The sequence below is a fragment of the Hirundo rustica genome, chromosome 7 (assembly GCF_015227805.2).
Source record: "Hirundo rustica isolate bHirRus1 chromosome 7, bHirRus1.pri.v3, whole genome shotgun sequence".
Taxonomy (NCBI): domain Eukaryota; kingdom Metazoa; phylum Chordata; class Aves; order Passeriformes; family Hirundinidae; genus Hirundo; species Hirundo rustica.
The window spans coordinates 268,479-283,855 of NC_053456.1; the positions used below are offsets into that span (position 1 = coordinate 268,479).

Below are 15,377 nucleotides of genomic sequence, written 5' to 3' on the forward strand. Positions count from 1 at the left end.
AAACCATTCCCAGGACTTTGTGAATTATCATGCAGTAAGCCTCAGGCATGCATTCAGCATGGGAAACCTCAGGCTCAATTGAAAGAAGCTCCATGTTCTTCAGTCATGACCTGCTTTCTTTGAAAGAAGTTCACATCAGCTTTGCTACCATTAAACTAAAAAAAAACCCCCAAAATAACAGGACTGAGTTTCCATTCCTTCTCTCAAAACTCACACAGTAAATGAAACTTAGACCTTTTGGCATTGAGTAATTACTACATACCAGTAACAGCAGGTTAGACAGAAGCCATGATATTGTAATAAATCCTGAGTACATTTAGTAACTTCTTATATTTTATTGTCAGTAACAGAAACACAGCAAGATACAAGGCCAAGATACAAGGCACACAGCTTTCAAGCACTTCACCACAGTGTGCTAAGTGCTATATAGAATAGAAACTCACTTTTAAGAAAACATAAGTATTTTAATGATTATCTAACATTTTCGTGGCTGTTGAATAATGTAAATTCTTTTAGGCAGTATGAACTTCTCCAAGGTAGGCTGTGGCTTTTGGTGAGCCACTTGTAATGTTGCTGCATGGGCTTTGTGGCTCATCTGTAACATTAAAGGGGGGAGAAAAAAAGTTGTGATAGAATACAGATTTTCAGCTATTCTCTTTTTAAAGTCATTTAAAAGGAGCAGTAAAACGTAAACCTACAAGAAGTTCAAGGGATCAATATACAGAACTCATGATAACTCAGTACATTGAGTTGTAATTTGTTTTCAAAGTGATATTAGTCTGACTACCTTTAGGGAATTTTTGATTTTTTTTTTTCTTCCTTTGTTTAGTAGTTCACAGAATCAGCTTCCAAGATAAGGAAAATACAGCAAATAATCAGTATGCCAGAGCGAGCAGTAAGTTGAATTAAATTCTTATTTTCCCAGATTCAAAATCATCATTATTACAGTAGTTAATTATCACATTCTAAAGTTGTGAGGAAGCTTCATATACAAGACTCTGGAAACCAACAGGAGAAGGAACAGAGGAGATGAGGACAGGTGGAAGAGAAAGAGGATGAGTTGTATCTGTTCTCCTTAAAAAAGTTGAAGCCAAAAATCAAGATTTACAGGCTAAAGCTATAAACATAACTGTTGATAAAAGGCTTGTGTTGAAATTACGCAGCTGATGCTTTACTGAGCTCGAGGTATGAGGAACTCTTGTATGCTTCAGAGTCTGAAGATTGCAAGTGTGTAACAAAGAGATGATAACTGTCAGACCTTTTGACTGCCATGCAAACCAAAGAGCTGTCTGTGAAATCAGCTCTTCCAAAGGGCAGGTGTAAGTCTGCACCAACAGCCTAACAAGACACATGGCAGAAGCTGTAAGCATGTGATAAACAGAAAGGTCCATTAGCAGCTGTGGGATACAAGATTTTACAGGATCCCATAGTATTGCTAAAGGAGAAGTCAAAAGGAGCTTGGCTGAGTGAGGTCAGGCCTCAGATGAAACAAGAAGATATGAGGCAGCAGTAGGACATGCAGTGCCTGTTCTCTTGGGGATCATTCACAGAGCAGGACACTGGATCACCATCCTGGTGTCCCCTGCACCTGCCAGTCATGCCACCCACCTCCCCCAAGCAGCTCGGTATTTTTGGTGGACCCTTACAGAAGTTGGAGTGACTTGCACAGTGAAATGAAGCACTGAAAACAAGGTTTTGCTCTGCAATCCCAGCTCAGCCAGACACTTAGATGCCACTGTGATTCTTCACTGTATTTCACTAGAGCTAATGCACCAGGCCACACCTCACTGTCTGGCTGTGCTTCTCAGTCCAGGTGTGCACAGCTACCCAGGGCATTTGCAGTAACTAGGAGAGCAATCAGAGTAAGGAGAGAAGGCCAGGTACTTTTTAGCCATCCAGGAGCTCAGCCACACAACCATGACAGAAATAGGTTATCCCAAGAACAGTTAGTGGGAGATGAAACACCTGCAACTGCCAGACACCAGTTTAAGGAAAGTTCACTTGTTAACTTTTTTTCATGTTTAGATTTATGAAGAAACCCTGACTTTTTCTTCCAGACTTACTTTGTTCAGTGCTTCTGCTACCAAGACACCCATGTTCTGAGGTTTTGCAAAACTGACAATAGCACTGTAAAGCAGAAGAAAAAGAGTATTTAGCATTTCCATCTCACAGAAACACTTGAACACTTGTCGCTTTCATTTTCCACACTTAATACAAAATATTTTGCAATATAAATTTAGGGTTTGGAGCTAAATCTATTCGTCACAGTGAAAACTATATAATGTCAAAAAAGGCACGCTGTTTCAGAATGGAACAACAGAAAAATTGTGTGGCAGGCTGTATGTATTTAGGAAAAATGTTTAGTCTTTGAAAAAGCTACAAGAAAATATTTTTTTAATGACCACATCAACTGGTTGCTGTTACTTTATTCAAAATAGAAGCATGCCTTCATTTTTGGTGCAAAACAGCTTGATTAACCTTATAAAGTTGCAAACAGCAAAAGCCAAATTAGATTTGAGATTGAAATATGGGGTATAGCCTATACAGGAGATAAGACTCTTCCTTGGGGGTAACTGATGTTGTTTAATTTCCTTTGGAATGTGGACAGCCTATAGTTCATTCCTGCTTCACTGGAAACTGTTTGACCTTTATTGACCTTCCTTTATTAGGCACAGGTATGTAACACATAGTTTTAATTTCTGTTCCACAAAACATGACATTAGAGATGAGATTAAGCCTTTGCCCTTCATTGCAAGGCACTATCCTCGGGTTTTGAAGTTGTTGGGTTTTGGTGTTTTTTAAGTTGATACTTATTTCAATATCAGTATTACTTTATCTATAAATTGCAGAAGTAAATTTAAGAATTAAACTTCTGTAGAATAAGAGTTTTCTTTGTTTTCAAAGATCGTTACCTATGAACTTGAGCTACAGGGCAGGGGTGAACAGGCCCCGCATTGTAATACCTTGACTTTTCTTTTCTTGGAGGTCTAGCACTTTTCTCAACAGGTCCATTTTCTTGCTTTTTAGACACTCTCATACCTCCAGCTTTAACTGCAAGAAGAAAGTAAAATGTAAGTAAAAATACCTACGGGATTACATACACAAGAAGAGAATACTTTTACCCCAGAAAACCATTAACCAGAAATCATCTTTCAGTATTTTGCTCCATGCTTTACTTGTACACTCGCATACACAGGAGTAGCCAAAGAACAAAGGCCTCAAAATTCTGTGTCATGGCAGACTCAAATGAACTTCCAGATATCATAAATCAAGAAATCAGAGTGGTTCCAGGCACTGCTAACTATATTAAACCTTAACACCTTACTTTGTTAATATGCAATCTTCCCCAGAAACTGTTATATCTCAGATTTGTATTTTAAAAACAAAAAAGAAAAGCAAACCACCATCTGAACACTTCCAAGTTTTTGAACAATGTGACCAACAGCAGTAAGAGTTTCATGATTAGTTCAGGGTATTCCAAAATAGATCCAATAATGCAGATAAGAACCAGATGCATACTCATCTTGTACTTGTGTTCCAACATGGTTAATTATATTTTATTAACATATCTGCCAATCACAAAACCAATTAGCACTAATTAAACTACAAGTGACCTAACAATCACAATCTAAGTTCTGAGGCATGTCTGAAAATTTAATTCTGAACAAAGTACATGTAAAGATATCTAAAACATGCTATTGAAAGAAATACTTTCTCCCTCTTCAGGAGAGCATTTTAAGTTTTAAAACTGGGAGTAAGAAAGAACAACTTTAGTGTTCTTTTCTCATCCTTCTGAGCAAGTTGCTTCACCTTTCAGCAAGACTCCTGTCTGTAAACAATCAAGGCTAGAGTTTCAATTTGGGAGTGGGAAAGAATAGGGAATGGAGAAAAGTTTCTAGAATTAATCAATTAGCTAGCATGAGAAATGCATTTGTATCCACCTGTAACTAACACCCATTTTCTACCAAATCTGACTCCTGACCTTGTATTTCCTGGTTACAGCTTTAATTTTAGAAACCAAAATTCTCCCCCAGTCATGACCAAAGCAGCACTACAATATCAGAGTTATGCTATAGCTAGACTTGGCTTTTCCTCTCTTTTTAAAATTAGGTACATACAGTTAGCTATACTGCTGCATATGCAGCAAATTCTTTGCCCAGCCATCTTACAGCTGTGAATACGTTGGAGACCTAGACTGAACCTAATCCTTCTGGCAGCATCACTGCAAAATTAAAAGTATCTGAAATGGAAGTTTCAACTGTTTGTTTCCAAGTATCTATAGGCAGAGAGAATTGAGATTTTAAATACCCTCAGCTCACTTTTTCTTTGCTCAACTTTTCCTTGTCTTTGAGGCATCTTCAAACTAGAATGACAAAGCATGTAAAAAAACCAACCAACCAAACAAAAAAAACCAACAAAACACCCACCCAAACCAAATAACAACAACAAATCAGACCACACACAAAAAAAGCCCTGGCGTCTTTCAAGATCTCAGGGATCTTGATATCATTTCACTTTATATAACTTCATCCAGAACACCAATGCAAGTTATCCTAAGTGTTCTCCCACATATTGTTAGGCTCTTATCTTTTTAGGAACCTGCCAAACCACAAACAGGAAAGCCACTAAAATTTTGGAATTAGGTTAAAAAAAAATAACTGAACCTAATTAGTTTTAGTTTGGGACCTTCCCTCACCTGGCAATTTCTAGATACAAGCATTGTTTTCAGTTTGAATTTAGCGGGGCAAGGAGATCCAGACAGAGGCAGACATTTTATACTATGAGTCTTTACACAAAGCACAAGGGGAGCTAAGCAAGGAGGAGAGAGATACTGCAATGTGGACAATCTGGAATTGTGTCTATTACCAGTTGGCCCACAAAATGTTATCTATAATGATTAAAAATAACCCATCTTCCTCTCCATCTCTGCACTGACTTAAAACTAGCCACTAGGAACAGCTGTTCCACCTGCTAACATGTCCATGGTGGGGGAAGAATTAAACACAGATGCATCTGGGATGCACCACAAACCTGTTTCATAATTTGCTTTCCAAAGCAATAGAGAGGTATGTCAAACTTTTAATACAGAGTTCAATTTTTTATAAGTGATCTGTTAGCCATGTAATCTAATAGTTAAATAACAAAATCTTTACTAATTTCCATTTTTAAAACACCATGTATTTTTTAAATAAAACAAGAAAGTAGGCACATTCCCTTTTATGCTCCCCTCTCCAAAAAAAAAAAAAAAAAAACAAACAAAAAACAAGTGGCAGTTATTATCATACAAGTTCAGAAAGACCAGCACCTGCTTCAGGTCTCTGACTGCAGTGGTTAAAGGCTCTTTCAGATACAGCACGACTGTCCCTGCCACACACACACACAAATTGAAGAATGGACTAGCGACAAGCTGAAAAAAAATATTTACATCCCAAATTGATGTAAAAGCATGCAAAAAAAAAAAAAATCAAGAAAACAAAACAGTTCTTAGAGGTACAGGGAGACACACAAGTATGTGCTCCTCAGGCAATAATTGCTCCGAATAAACCGAGGGGAAGCCCCAACTGGTTTAAAGCTTTGTAGCGACGGTTCCTCAAACTTCAAAGGCTGAGCCTGTAGTCACTGGCCTTCCTGTGACTATCCCCCAGCTCTAAAGGCTGAACCTGCAGCATCTCTGCGTGTTCCCCAGAGCAGGCGGGACACAGTCCACGCACTGGGCTGTTCGAGACCGCTCCGCACAGCGCCTGGGAGGGCCCAGCTCACACTCTACGCGTTTACGCGCTCCCCCAACAAACACAGGCGCTACTACACTCGCTACCACATCCTTAAAATCCCAGTACCACATCCTTACAGCCGCCACACAGACAGAGCGGCGGCCGGAACCGCAGGCTCGAGGGCTTCCCTCACACAGAGATCTATCGGGGCCGTGGGGGGCTTGGTGAAGGGGAAGTAGATCCTTCACATTACTATAGGAGGCGAGGGGATACGGCTGTAACATTAAACACGGATATTTCACTGAACATGGATATCCGTTTCTCTCGCTATCCCTCAATAACGCCCAATACCGAGCGACGCCAGCCTCGCACCCGCCCGCCGAGCGCACCCGCGATGGAGTGGCCGCTGGACCTGCTGGGGCGAGCGGGCCGCGCACCACAGACCCGCCTTCACCATTCCCGGTCCCACACAGCCGCTCCTCTCCACAGAGGAGCTGCATCTGTGTGAGAGGGTGCGGCTGGAGAGCCCCTCACACCGCGCCCGGAGCGGCCCCAGCCCCTACCTGCGGGAGGGCGCCGGCCCAGCGGGGCACTCCTCCTCAGCGCCATGGCGGGACCGGGAGCGCCGAGAACCAAGCGGGGCAGAGCAAGACCACGGAACCCCACAGAAAACCGCGCACCGACCCGAGCGGCTGCGCCTTATGCGGCTCGGAGCGGTTTGGGTGGGGCGGGGCGGGGTCGGGAGAGCGGGGAGCGATGTGAGTGGAGGGATGCGGTGTGAGAGGCGGTACGAAGGCGGTAGTGAGAGGCGGGGAGCGGTGTGAGAGTTGGGGTGAGGGCGATGTGAAGGCGGGGAGCGGTGTTAGGGGAGGTGAGAGGCGGGGATCGGTGTGAGGGGTGCTACGAAGTCGGTAGTGAGGGGCTAGGAGCGGTATGAGGGGAGCGGTGTGAGGGGCTGGGAGCGGTGTGAGGTGCGGAGAGGGAGACAGGGAGGGGTGTGAGGGGAGGGAGGCGGTGTGAGGGGCAGGGAGCGATGTGAGGGAAGCGGTGTGAGGGGAGGTGAGAGAGACGGGGATGCGGTGTGAAGGGCGGGAAGCGGTGTGAGGGGGGTACGAAGTAGGTAGTGAGGGTCAGCGAGCAGTGTGAGGGGAGCGGTGTGAGGGGAGGTGAGAGAAACGGGGATGTGGTGTGTGGGGAGAGATGCGGTGTGAGGGGCGGGGAGCGGTGTGAGGACGGTATGAGGGGAGGGGAACGGTGTGAGGGGCGGTACGAAGTCAGTAGCGAGGAGCAGGGAGTGGTATGAGGGCGGTGTGAAGGCGGGGAACGGTGTGAGGGGCGGGGACTTTTAAAAACATTGCTAAAGATTCAAAGAACATGATTTAGCGAGGTAAATCTTACCCTCTTCAATGAATAGTATCTGCTTGAAACAAGCCAAACATTGGCATTCACGTGCCTGCTTTAAAAAAATCCATCCCCTTAACAAACATTCGCGTTTTACACAACATAGTACAAACAACATTGGAAGTAGATACAACTAATCTGGAATTATTAACTATATATATATTACGCAACATTTTCGTTTTCAGTATTTAAAATGACAAAAAAAAAAAAAAAAAGAAGAATTATCTTTTAATATTTACCATCTATGTTTTAAACTGTGCTGTGGACGAAGAAATCTTCATCACGAAAGTTGTCGGTTTCTTGAACCTGTCGGTGGCTGTAACATTTTGTATTACTGTGCTGGTATCCCCGAGGCTCTCGAAGGATGTGGGAGGTGATGGGCAGCTGGGGGGCAGAAGATGGATCCTAAGGCACTGTTCCAGCGTTCTGAAGGGAAGTGTGTGTGCCCTGGGCGGCGAGATTGCAGGGCAGCCCCGGAGCACTGCCGGCGCCTGCCCTCTTGCTGCGGCCAGTGCTCGGTGCTGGAGGCCGGAGACGGGCGCGGGCACGCTGCTCACGGCGCCTGCTGCAGGGAGGGCTGCCCTGCCTGTGCTGCCCTGGGCTGGGCTGACCTGCAGGCAGCTGCTGGAACCGCAATGCCTATTGTCAAATAGATTTTCCTAGATTGCTGTAAACATGATCTGCCGTGCTGTGCTAAAGCATTTAATCACAAAAAAGTAGCTCTTTTAGGGATTCTGAAAGCAAAATGAAAGAAGAAAATGAAAGCAAAATGAAAGAAGAAAAAATTGTTAATCTTGTGATTTATTTGGAATTGTCTTATTATTGGATCTCAATGATAAAAAAAAAAAGGGGGAGAGAGGGAAGGTACAAATAGGATGTGTTGTGATTAGGTGGAATCTGAAGAAGGGGGAAGTGAAGTTAAAAATTTTAAAAAAATAGACTAAGAAACCAGTAGATATTTCAGATATTAATAGTACAGCAACCTCCTTATGGGTGACTACTGTTGGCTTGGATCTTTAAAGCAGAAAAAAATGAAAGCACATCCAGTCCAAACTAGATCTCTCTGATATTTAATTCTGTATGTATGAGGCAGGAAATAATTTTGAAATGCAGCAATTTCCTCCCTAGAAAAGCAACTTACTTTGCAAATATTAAAGTCGATCGTGCTGCATGTCTCTGCCCATAAGCACTTAGCCTGAAGTGGATGATAGCAATTTTGATTGGGGAAGTAAATTCTTTCAGGTAAAATGAACTGCAGGAGAGAGAACAAAAGAACCCTGCTTTGAAGTACTTGGCCAGTAGTAAGGGGTTTTGATATTCGTGTTACTCTGCCTCAGCAGAAAAATACAGATTTTTCAATTTATTTACATGAGCTATTTGCTACTGCACAGATTGGAGAGGTGAAATTTCATTAGTTACCACATAAGGCAGTCATGTAGCTCAGCCTTGGCGTGCTGCTTAAAACATAAATAATGATCAAGTTTAGTGCCATTGTACATCTGTTCTAGGAATTCTTGGGACAAGCATGGGAACTTGGTTTAAATAAGAAATTGTAAGTTCAAGTCAACTTCTTACCATTTAAATATAACATACCCTTTCTTTCTTTATTTTTCTTCCACCCTCTTTCCTTCATTTCCTCTGTCACTTGTTATATCTTTAAACCAGGAGCTGTTGTAAATTGAAATCGTATTTACATAGTGCTTGTTGGAGCACCTTATACTTGACAGGCAGCCCTTGGCACTACCTCAACAACACCACAGCGCTGGCTTAGATTTGTAAACCTGTTTTTATTTAATGATTTCATTTATTTAGATTTTTTTTCTGTTTTCATTTAGACTTTTTACCTGATGGAAATGAATAGACTGATTTGTCTGGGTGAGAAGAGTCAGTAAGAGAATAATCCTTCCGTGGCCATGGCACAGTTGGTTGTGCGGTTGAAATCTCTTGCTTTTCCTGCCCTCCTCAGTCCTATATTCCAATCACACAAATATCAAACTTCTGAGAGGATCATCTGATGCTGGGGATAGATTTATTTTAATGATAGTAATTTGTGAATTACTGAATTAAAAATGAGTTTATATTGTAATGGTTCTATGTATTTTCAGAATGTGTTTTTTTCTGTAACAGAGGCAGATGTGGGAAAGCCTGGGGGGAGACAGAGAATTTTAATTGTGATAAAGAGACAATAGTCATAGAAAGTTTTCTTGAGTGGTGTTTTTAGCATTCTGGAACTCTTCCTATTTCTTGGCAATTTCTCCTTTATAATTTACATTTTATGGGCAGGTTATTAGCTGATTGCAAAGTTTGATAAGTCACTTGGCAGGAACAAAAATCACCATGTTCCCAAGCAAACTGTCTGTTCTAATCCAGCTAACAGCAATTAGCATAATTATACATCAGACACAGTCCACATCTAAAATAAGCAGTTAGCATGCAGACATATGGAATACCTTCCTCATGTGTCATATTTTAAATCAGATCTCTATGTTGTTAAAATCTATTGCTTGTGACTGCAGTATTTTCCCTTCTCTGTCTTGTTTCCAGTATTGCTTGTTTTCAAATGTCAGAATTACTAAATTGTGGTTACTGATACAAACTGATACTGGTTTTATATCTGGCAACTGAATGGTGAAATACTGCTGCTGTTTTCTTCAGCTCACTGACAGGTAGGCAATACCTTTTTCAGATGAGTCAATACTTTTAGATCCTCCAGGAGCCCAGTGGAGACAACAGATATTCTGGGGCATGTATATCGCCTATTTTTTATTAATATACACTTTCATTTCCCCCACCCTTGGTTTTATTTTCTGTTTTATAGTAGTTCAGCGCAAAGTTAATAATCTTAGAGAGATCATTTGTGTTAAGTGTCTAAAGCAAGGACAGGTGAAGGCAGCTATATTTTCAGTGGCGTTTGTATTGATAAAATTGTTCACTCATGCATATAGTATGTATTTGACAAAATCTGGAGGGTAAGTCTGGCTTCATGTCTGTAAAGCTTGCCTGTTTCTTGTAGGAAACCTGACAAGTTCGGGTTCTGGTTCTGATCTGGATGCCATCTGTTTCTCAGACTACAGGAGTAAAAGAAGCCTCCATGCTGGAAGGTAAAGGGCAACATCATAAAGCAGAGGAACCTTACTGCCTAATTTTAATTATAGATTTTCTTTTTTTTTTTTTTTTTTTTTTTTTTTTCCCACAGAAGCACTGAAAATATATACACCTTTGTAATCACATGTTTTATCCACCTAAGTGGCCATGTTTAAAAAAGTATTGCTGGGCAGTGGAATAAGGGACCAAAAGGGTCTCAAAGGGATGGCGGCTTTGTTTTATACAGCACTACCAATTTCTACTGGTGTGACAGTAAGCATACTATGGTTGCACACTAAATCTTCAGTGACATGGATCATACAAACAATTAAGACAAGTTATCCCTTGTCTGTGGAATGTAGTTAAAAAAAAGAGTGAAATTGAAAAAGGAAATTGGGGAATTAATCACATTGAGGCAAGCTCTGCAGGGAGATGTGAGGACAAGTATCAGAACAGGAATACTTACTGGACTTTTAAAAGGAGAATGCAGAAGTTTCTTCAGAGATACCATCACACCTGCCTGCCCATTCCATTGTTGAATATACGTCGTACTGAGCTTTTGGTTCTCTTTCTATGTTCAAAGCATTTCTTTCTGTTCAAGCCATACGAAAAGTCAATTCAACTCCTACACATTATTTAAAGATACAGGGAATGCTGTCACAGAATGAGGGCGGGCAAGTTAATGTGGACAGCTGAAATGTTGCTCATAGCCCTTCCAAACACAGCCCAGGACTCAGCATGGCAGTGTCCCCTGGGCAGGTGTGCTAGTAAATGGCAAAAATAGAAAGTTCTTGCTCCTGTGGTTAGTCTCCAAAGTGGGAATAAAAGAATGCGATGGGTGTGGCAGCAGAATAACCAGCAAGGCAAGGACAGCTGCTTGTCCAACCACTCGCAGGCCACTTGTGTGCAGGGCACCATCCTGCCACGGCAACAAACAAGGTCAACCTTCCTCTGTCTAATTGTGATGTAATTATCAACTCTACTATGAATGCCGTCAACCAAGCCAAATAAATATTACCCTTTTTTTGATGGGGTAAAAACCTTAATAAGAGCAAAAAGAAAACTCGGTATTTTTTGAAAATGCGTGCATTTTGAACTAGTGAATGCCCTGTAAGTTGTATGCATCTCAATACAAAATATTTAGAAACTCTAATGAAGTAGTGATGTCTTTGGATAACAGAACTCATGAAAATCCCTTTGATGCCAATTCTGAGCAAATGAAGAACCTTGCTGCTGACTTCTGCCTTCCAGGCCAATGGTCCCTCCCTGCCCCCTCCATGGCAGGGTTTGGAGAGGTTTCCAAGTGGGGCAGCCAGCACGGATTCCTTCCCTCGGCTCCATCTGACAGCCACAAACAAATCCCTGCACTGTGATGGGAAATTACCAACTTTCGGGCACGTCTCAGTGACAGCTTTGCCCTAGTGCCTGCTGTTGTTGACAGCTACTGGAATCTACTTGTAGCTACAAAGTCATGTTTGCCTTGTTTTTTCGAAAGTTTGTTCATGTTCATGTTACCTTTTGTGAGTGTTAGTCTTTGATACAGTAACTCAAATGCGGAATGCATGCTTGACTGCTGTCCTTGGCTGAGATGGATTCTCTTCAGTCTGTCTACTCTGATAGAAAAACTCATCAGCCTTTTTCCCAGTTTTCATAATCCTTCCTCAGGATCCTGGAAACCCTGAAAACCCAAGGAAAATGCAGTGATGTGGAGTAATAATGGTGGTTACAGACAGGGTAGAGGTGCCAGACTCTACAGCACAGGAGAGTTTGTGATTTAGTTACTTAAAAAATATTTTTTATTGGAAAGAAACCCAAGCAGAATGTAGTCAGAATGGAGACCATAATTTCTAGGACAGCAAGGTGACCTCAGTTTCCTCGAGAGAGCAAGAGGAGGGGTAGGGGAGTGCTGGAAAGAAAACAGGCTGGAGTTCTGAAGTACCTTGGATTGCCAATACCAAACACAAAAACACAAGTCTGAGGAATCTTGGTAGGAAGTTGATGGATTTAGCACTTTGGGCTGCCAGCCTGACACATTCAGGACATTTCCACTGGAGATAGCTGGGAAAATGGCCCAAATGTTTTGATATGTTTAACCTGCTTAAGAACATGCAATTAGACTTCATTTTTGTGGTATTTGTTTCTGAATATCACACACAGAAAATAATAATAATAAAAAATGAACAGGGAACAGCTTTCCATGGATGAGACTTCCATATTTATTGTTATTCCATGTGCATAGAAAATGGCAGTGAAGTTCCTTATGAAATAGGCAGGGAATGGGAGAGATATGGATATATTGGACTGGACTTTGTGCTTCAAAATTTCACTATTCAGTTTTTAAACTTTGGGCTCTTTTCCTCTTAGAATTCATAACACTTTCTTGGTTTTGGGGGTTGTTTTTTCTTGTGCATGATGTTTCAAATTCCTTTTTCAATGACACACTGCATTACAAATGGATGGCACTTGAGACCAGTGGCATTTCCATATTTACACCAACAAAGAAATTTACATGATGCAGTAGCATACAATCCTGACATTCAGTAATAGCAATAAAACAAGGGCAGCCATTGGATTTTTTTCTGTACAAACTATCAGAACAAGACTTTTATTCACATAAAAAAAAATCAGTTTTAGTTTGCTCTGACCTACACACTTTCCAAATTCATTGTACTCAATTCTCAAACCTTTCATCACATCGCCCACACCCTCACCAGACTACAGGAGCTACAAGTAATGATACCTAACACCTAAGCAGAGCAAAACCATCCCTGCCAGCTTTTTCTCCTGACAATTCCTCACTCAAAAAAAAAAAAAAAAAAAAAAAAAAAAAAAAAAAAAAAAAAAAACCACAAACAAACAAAACCCCCCACCAAAACAAAACAAAAAAACAATCGTCCTTTTTCCTTCTTTTTTTTCACTTTCACATTTCTTAACCAAAACAACACGTGGCCATTCCAGTCCTTCTCAAGCCAGACAAGAAGCACGCTGGGATTTTCTCTCTGGTGCTACACCCAGGAGTCAGGAGAGCCCGGGTACTGTTCTGCTCGGTAGGAAGATCGTCTGGTGGAATAAAAGTCAACATAATTGGTGGTTGATTTCAGTCCATACTGAGTTGTGTAATCTGAAGTAGCAGGAAAGTGAACTCGATCGTCAAAGTAAGGGTCCTCATAGCTGTGTGGGGACTGCAGGTACAACCGGTAAGCATCGTAGTTTTTCCTGGTGGTATCTTCTTGGCTGTAGTACAATTGCTGATGCTGCTGGTAAAATAATAGCAAAATAAACTTTCAAAAATATAATTAGCAGAGAGAATACTTTTCCCAAGTGCAGCTCTACCATGACAGTAGGGCAGGTTTCAAACCTCTGTGAAATGTACCCAGGGAAATGGAAGGAAGGCCTGAGTCTGCTGTGTGTCTCCCACATCACTCGACGGGAGTAACTCCCAAAGTGCACAACTTTAGAGCTCAAGTACAGTAAGCACATACCTACCAAAACCAGCCCAAACCCAGCTCAAGTCAGAAAGGAGGTCTCAGATCCCACCATAAGAAGGTGCTAAAATGCAAGACCCGAATGGAGCCGGCCAGGGTCCAGCAGCCCTGTCAGGGCACTGACCCAGCGACTGTGGGAACTGGCATGTGCCCAGAGCCCCCGGCTGCCTTAGCCCCTCCTGCTGGGCCTGGGCACAGCGCTACCCAAACCCAGCACCGGGCTCACCTGCAGCCGCCGGTTCTGTTCTCTGCCTGGGGAGGAATAGGAACTGATGTAAATTGGTGAAGCTTTGCTAGAACCTGCAAGAAAAAGTTTAACATAAACGTCAGTCTTTATTCATTCAGCCTTAAGTCTATTGGTTTTTATCTTGCCTTGTACGTAGCACCCATGCTATTAAATCTGCAGATTTCAGTACCTACTAATCATATAATCTAATAACAGAATGAAGACAAATGTTGTCCCTCAACAGCAGTTACAGTGAAGGCGGGAGGCTTATGTTGCTCATACAAACTCAAAATCTTTAAAGCAAGGAGTTTCCTTCTCTTTAGTCACCATCATTCATCTATTGGTTTTCTACTTGTGTGACACAGTAAGAAGGAAAAGAGAGATCAGAGGAAAGATTAAATCTCGGCATAATTTAGTAATATAATATACTACTCCACATTAAAATTTGTAACATCACCATCATAATATAATGTACATAATAATACAATTTTCTGTACTAGTATTTTAAATAAAAATAAGAATTCCAACTGCCTCTCACCTTCCAATACAGAAAGGGATCTGTGTTTACTCTGGTACTGGGCAGTTTTACAGAGAAGCAGAGCCGGGTGCCACCCTGCCCTGTGCCACGGCCAGGAAACACAAGGAGTGGAAATGGAAAGCAACAGTTGGCAGCGACCAGCCCACTAATACAGTTGGCTGTGTACAACTGTGAACTCTTCCCACAAGGAATAGTTCTCTGTTCCAGAAGATCCTCAGCTGGTCTCTTACCAGTGTAGATATCTTTATGTGCAATGACATCGCCCTGGCTACTGTAATACTGCATAGAAGGGTGCGGCCTGTCGTACTCGGAGCGAGGCTCTCTGATTCCCAACAAAGCCGGGGACGAGGACGTGCTGCCAACTGAGGGGAGAAGAGAAGTTCTCAAGACTGACAACAAAAGCCTTTCACACACCCGGCCTTCCTCACCACCTTCCTGCTCTGAGGGTTCACAACCAGGGGGTGGGTAAGGACAGAAGAGCCGGAGCTCTTCTTGCAGGAACACCCAGAGCTGCCAGCAAGGTACCAGAGACAGCAAGGGGCAGTCACTGCTCTGTGGGGCTCACAGGCAGACACAGGACTTCGGTGATGCTCACAGCCCAGATATGGGACTTTACTGTGCCTAGGACATCACCTGTGTGGAGGCAGAAGATGATACTCTGCTAATGGTGATGGTTTATCTACGTTACACCTAAACACAATACTTAAGGCCACCCTGTCACTTGTCCAGCCTACCTGGCCTAGTGACCCCTGCATACACAGGTGAGTCCTGAGCATGGTGTGCTCCAGAAGGCCAATGGCCATGGGGGGATCCCAGCAAGGGATCACTTTGTGTTCCTCAATAGGCAGCTGAATCTCAACTGCAGCTGTAAGAATCTTGTTCTCCTAAATCCTCCCTGGTCTGCAGATCACTTGGGCTTTGTTGGCTCAGAA

The 15,377-nt window shown here is 42.3% G+C and overlaps 2 protein-coding genes across 11 annotated transcripts in view; both read right to left on the reverse strand.

The window, feature by feature from the left end:
• Window positions 1-315: 315 nt before the first annotated feature.
• Window positions 316-6,907, reverse strand: DAPL1 (death associated protein like 1). The gene is made up of 4 exons (XM_040069990.2): window positions 6,275-6,907; window positions 2,964-3,051; window positions 2,064-2,127; window positions 316-595 (listed from the first exon to the last, which is right to left on the reverse strand). Exons 1-4 carry the CDS (start codon window positions 6,318-6,320, stop codon window positions 476-478), a joined length of 318 nt encoding a protein of 105 aa, XP_039925924.1. The 5' UTR covers window positions 6,321-6,907; the 3' UTR covers window positions 316-475.
• Window positions 6,908-12,388: 5,481 nt separating this feature from the next.
• PKP4 (plakophilin 4) overlaps window positions 12,389-15,377 on the reverse strand; it is a 67,314-nt gene continuing 64,325 nt past the window's right edge. For 6 of the 10 annotated variants that reach the window (XM_058421251.1, XM_040069078.2, XM_040069083.1 and 3 more), the window contains 3 exons: window positions 14,676-14,807; window positions 13,908-13,981; window positions 12,389-13,453 (listed from right to left, as the gene is read on the reverse strand). In XM_058421251.1, coding sequence (XP_058277234.1) covers window positions 13,202-13,453; window positions 13,908-13,981; window positions 14,676-14,807 — 458 coding nt within the window. In that variant the 3' untranslated portion in view covers window positions 12,389-13,201. The remainder of the gene's footprint in view (window positions 13,454-13,907; window positions 13,982-14,675; window positions 14,808-15,377) is intronic. The other 4 variants (XM_040069084.1, XM_040069075.1, XM_040069082.1 and 1 more) reach the window with 3 other exon arrangements.

What these genes read in the sequence shown, in the direction of transcription:
- DAPL1 (XM_040069990.2), bottom strand. Translation starts at nt 6,320, where the DNA reads ATGGCGCTGAGGAGGAGTGCCCCGCTGGGCCGGCGCCCTCCCGCAG. An exon ending in GGGCCGGCGCCCTCCCGCAG is followed by an intron (nt 3,052 to 6,274) that starts GTAGGGGCTGGG and finishes TTCTTCTTGCAG; the next exon opens with TTAAAGCTGGAGGTATGAGA. An exon ending in CCAAGAAAAGAAAAGTCAAG is followed by an intron (nt 2,128 to 2,963) that starts GTATTACAATGC and finishes TCTGCTTTACAG; the next exon opens with TGCTATTGTCAGTTTTGCAA.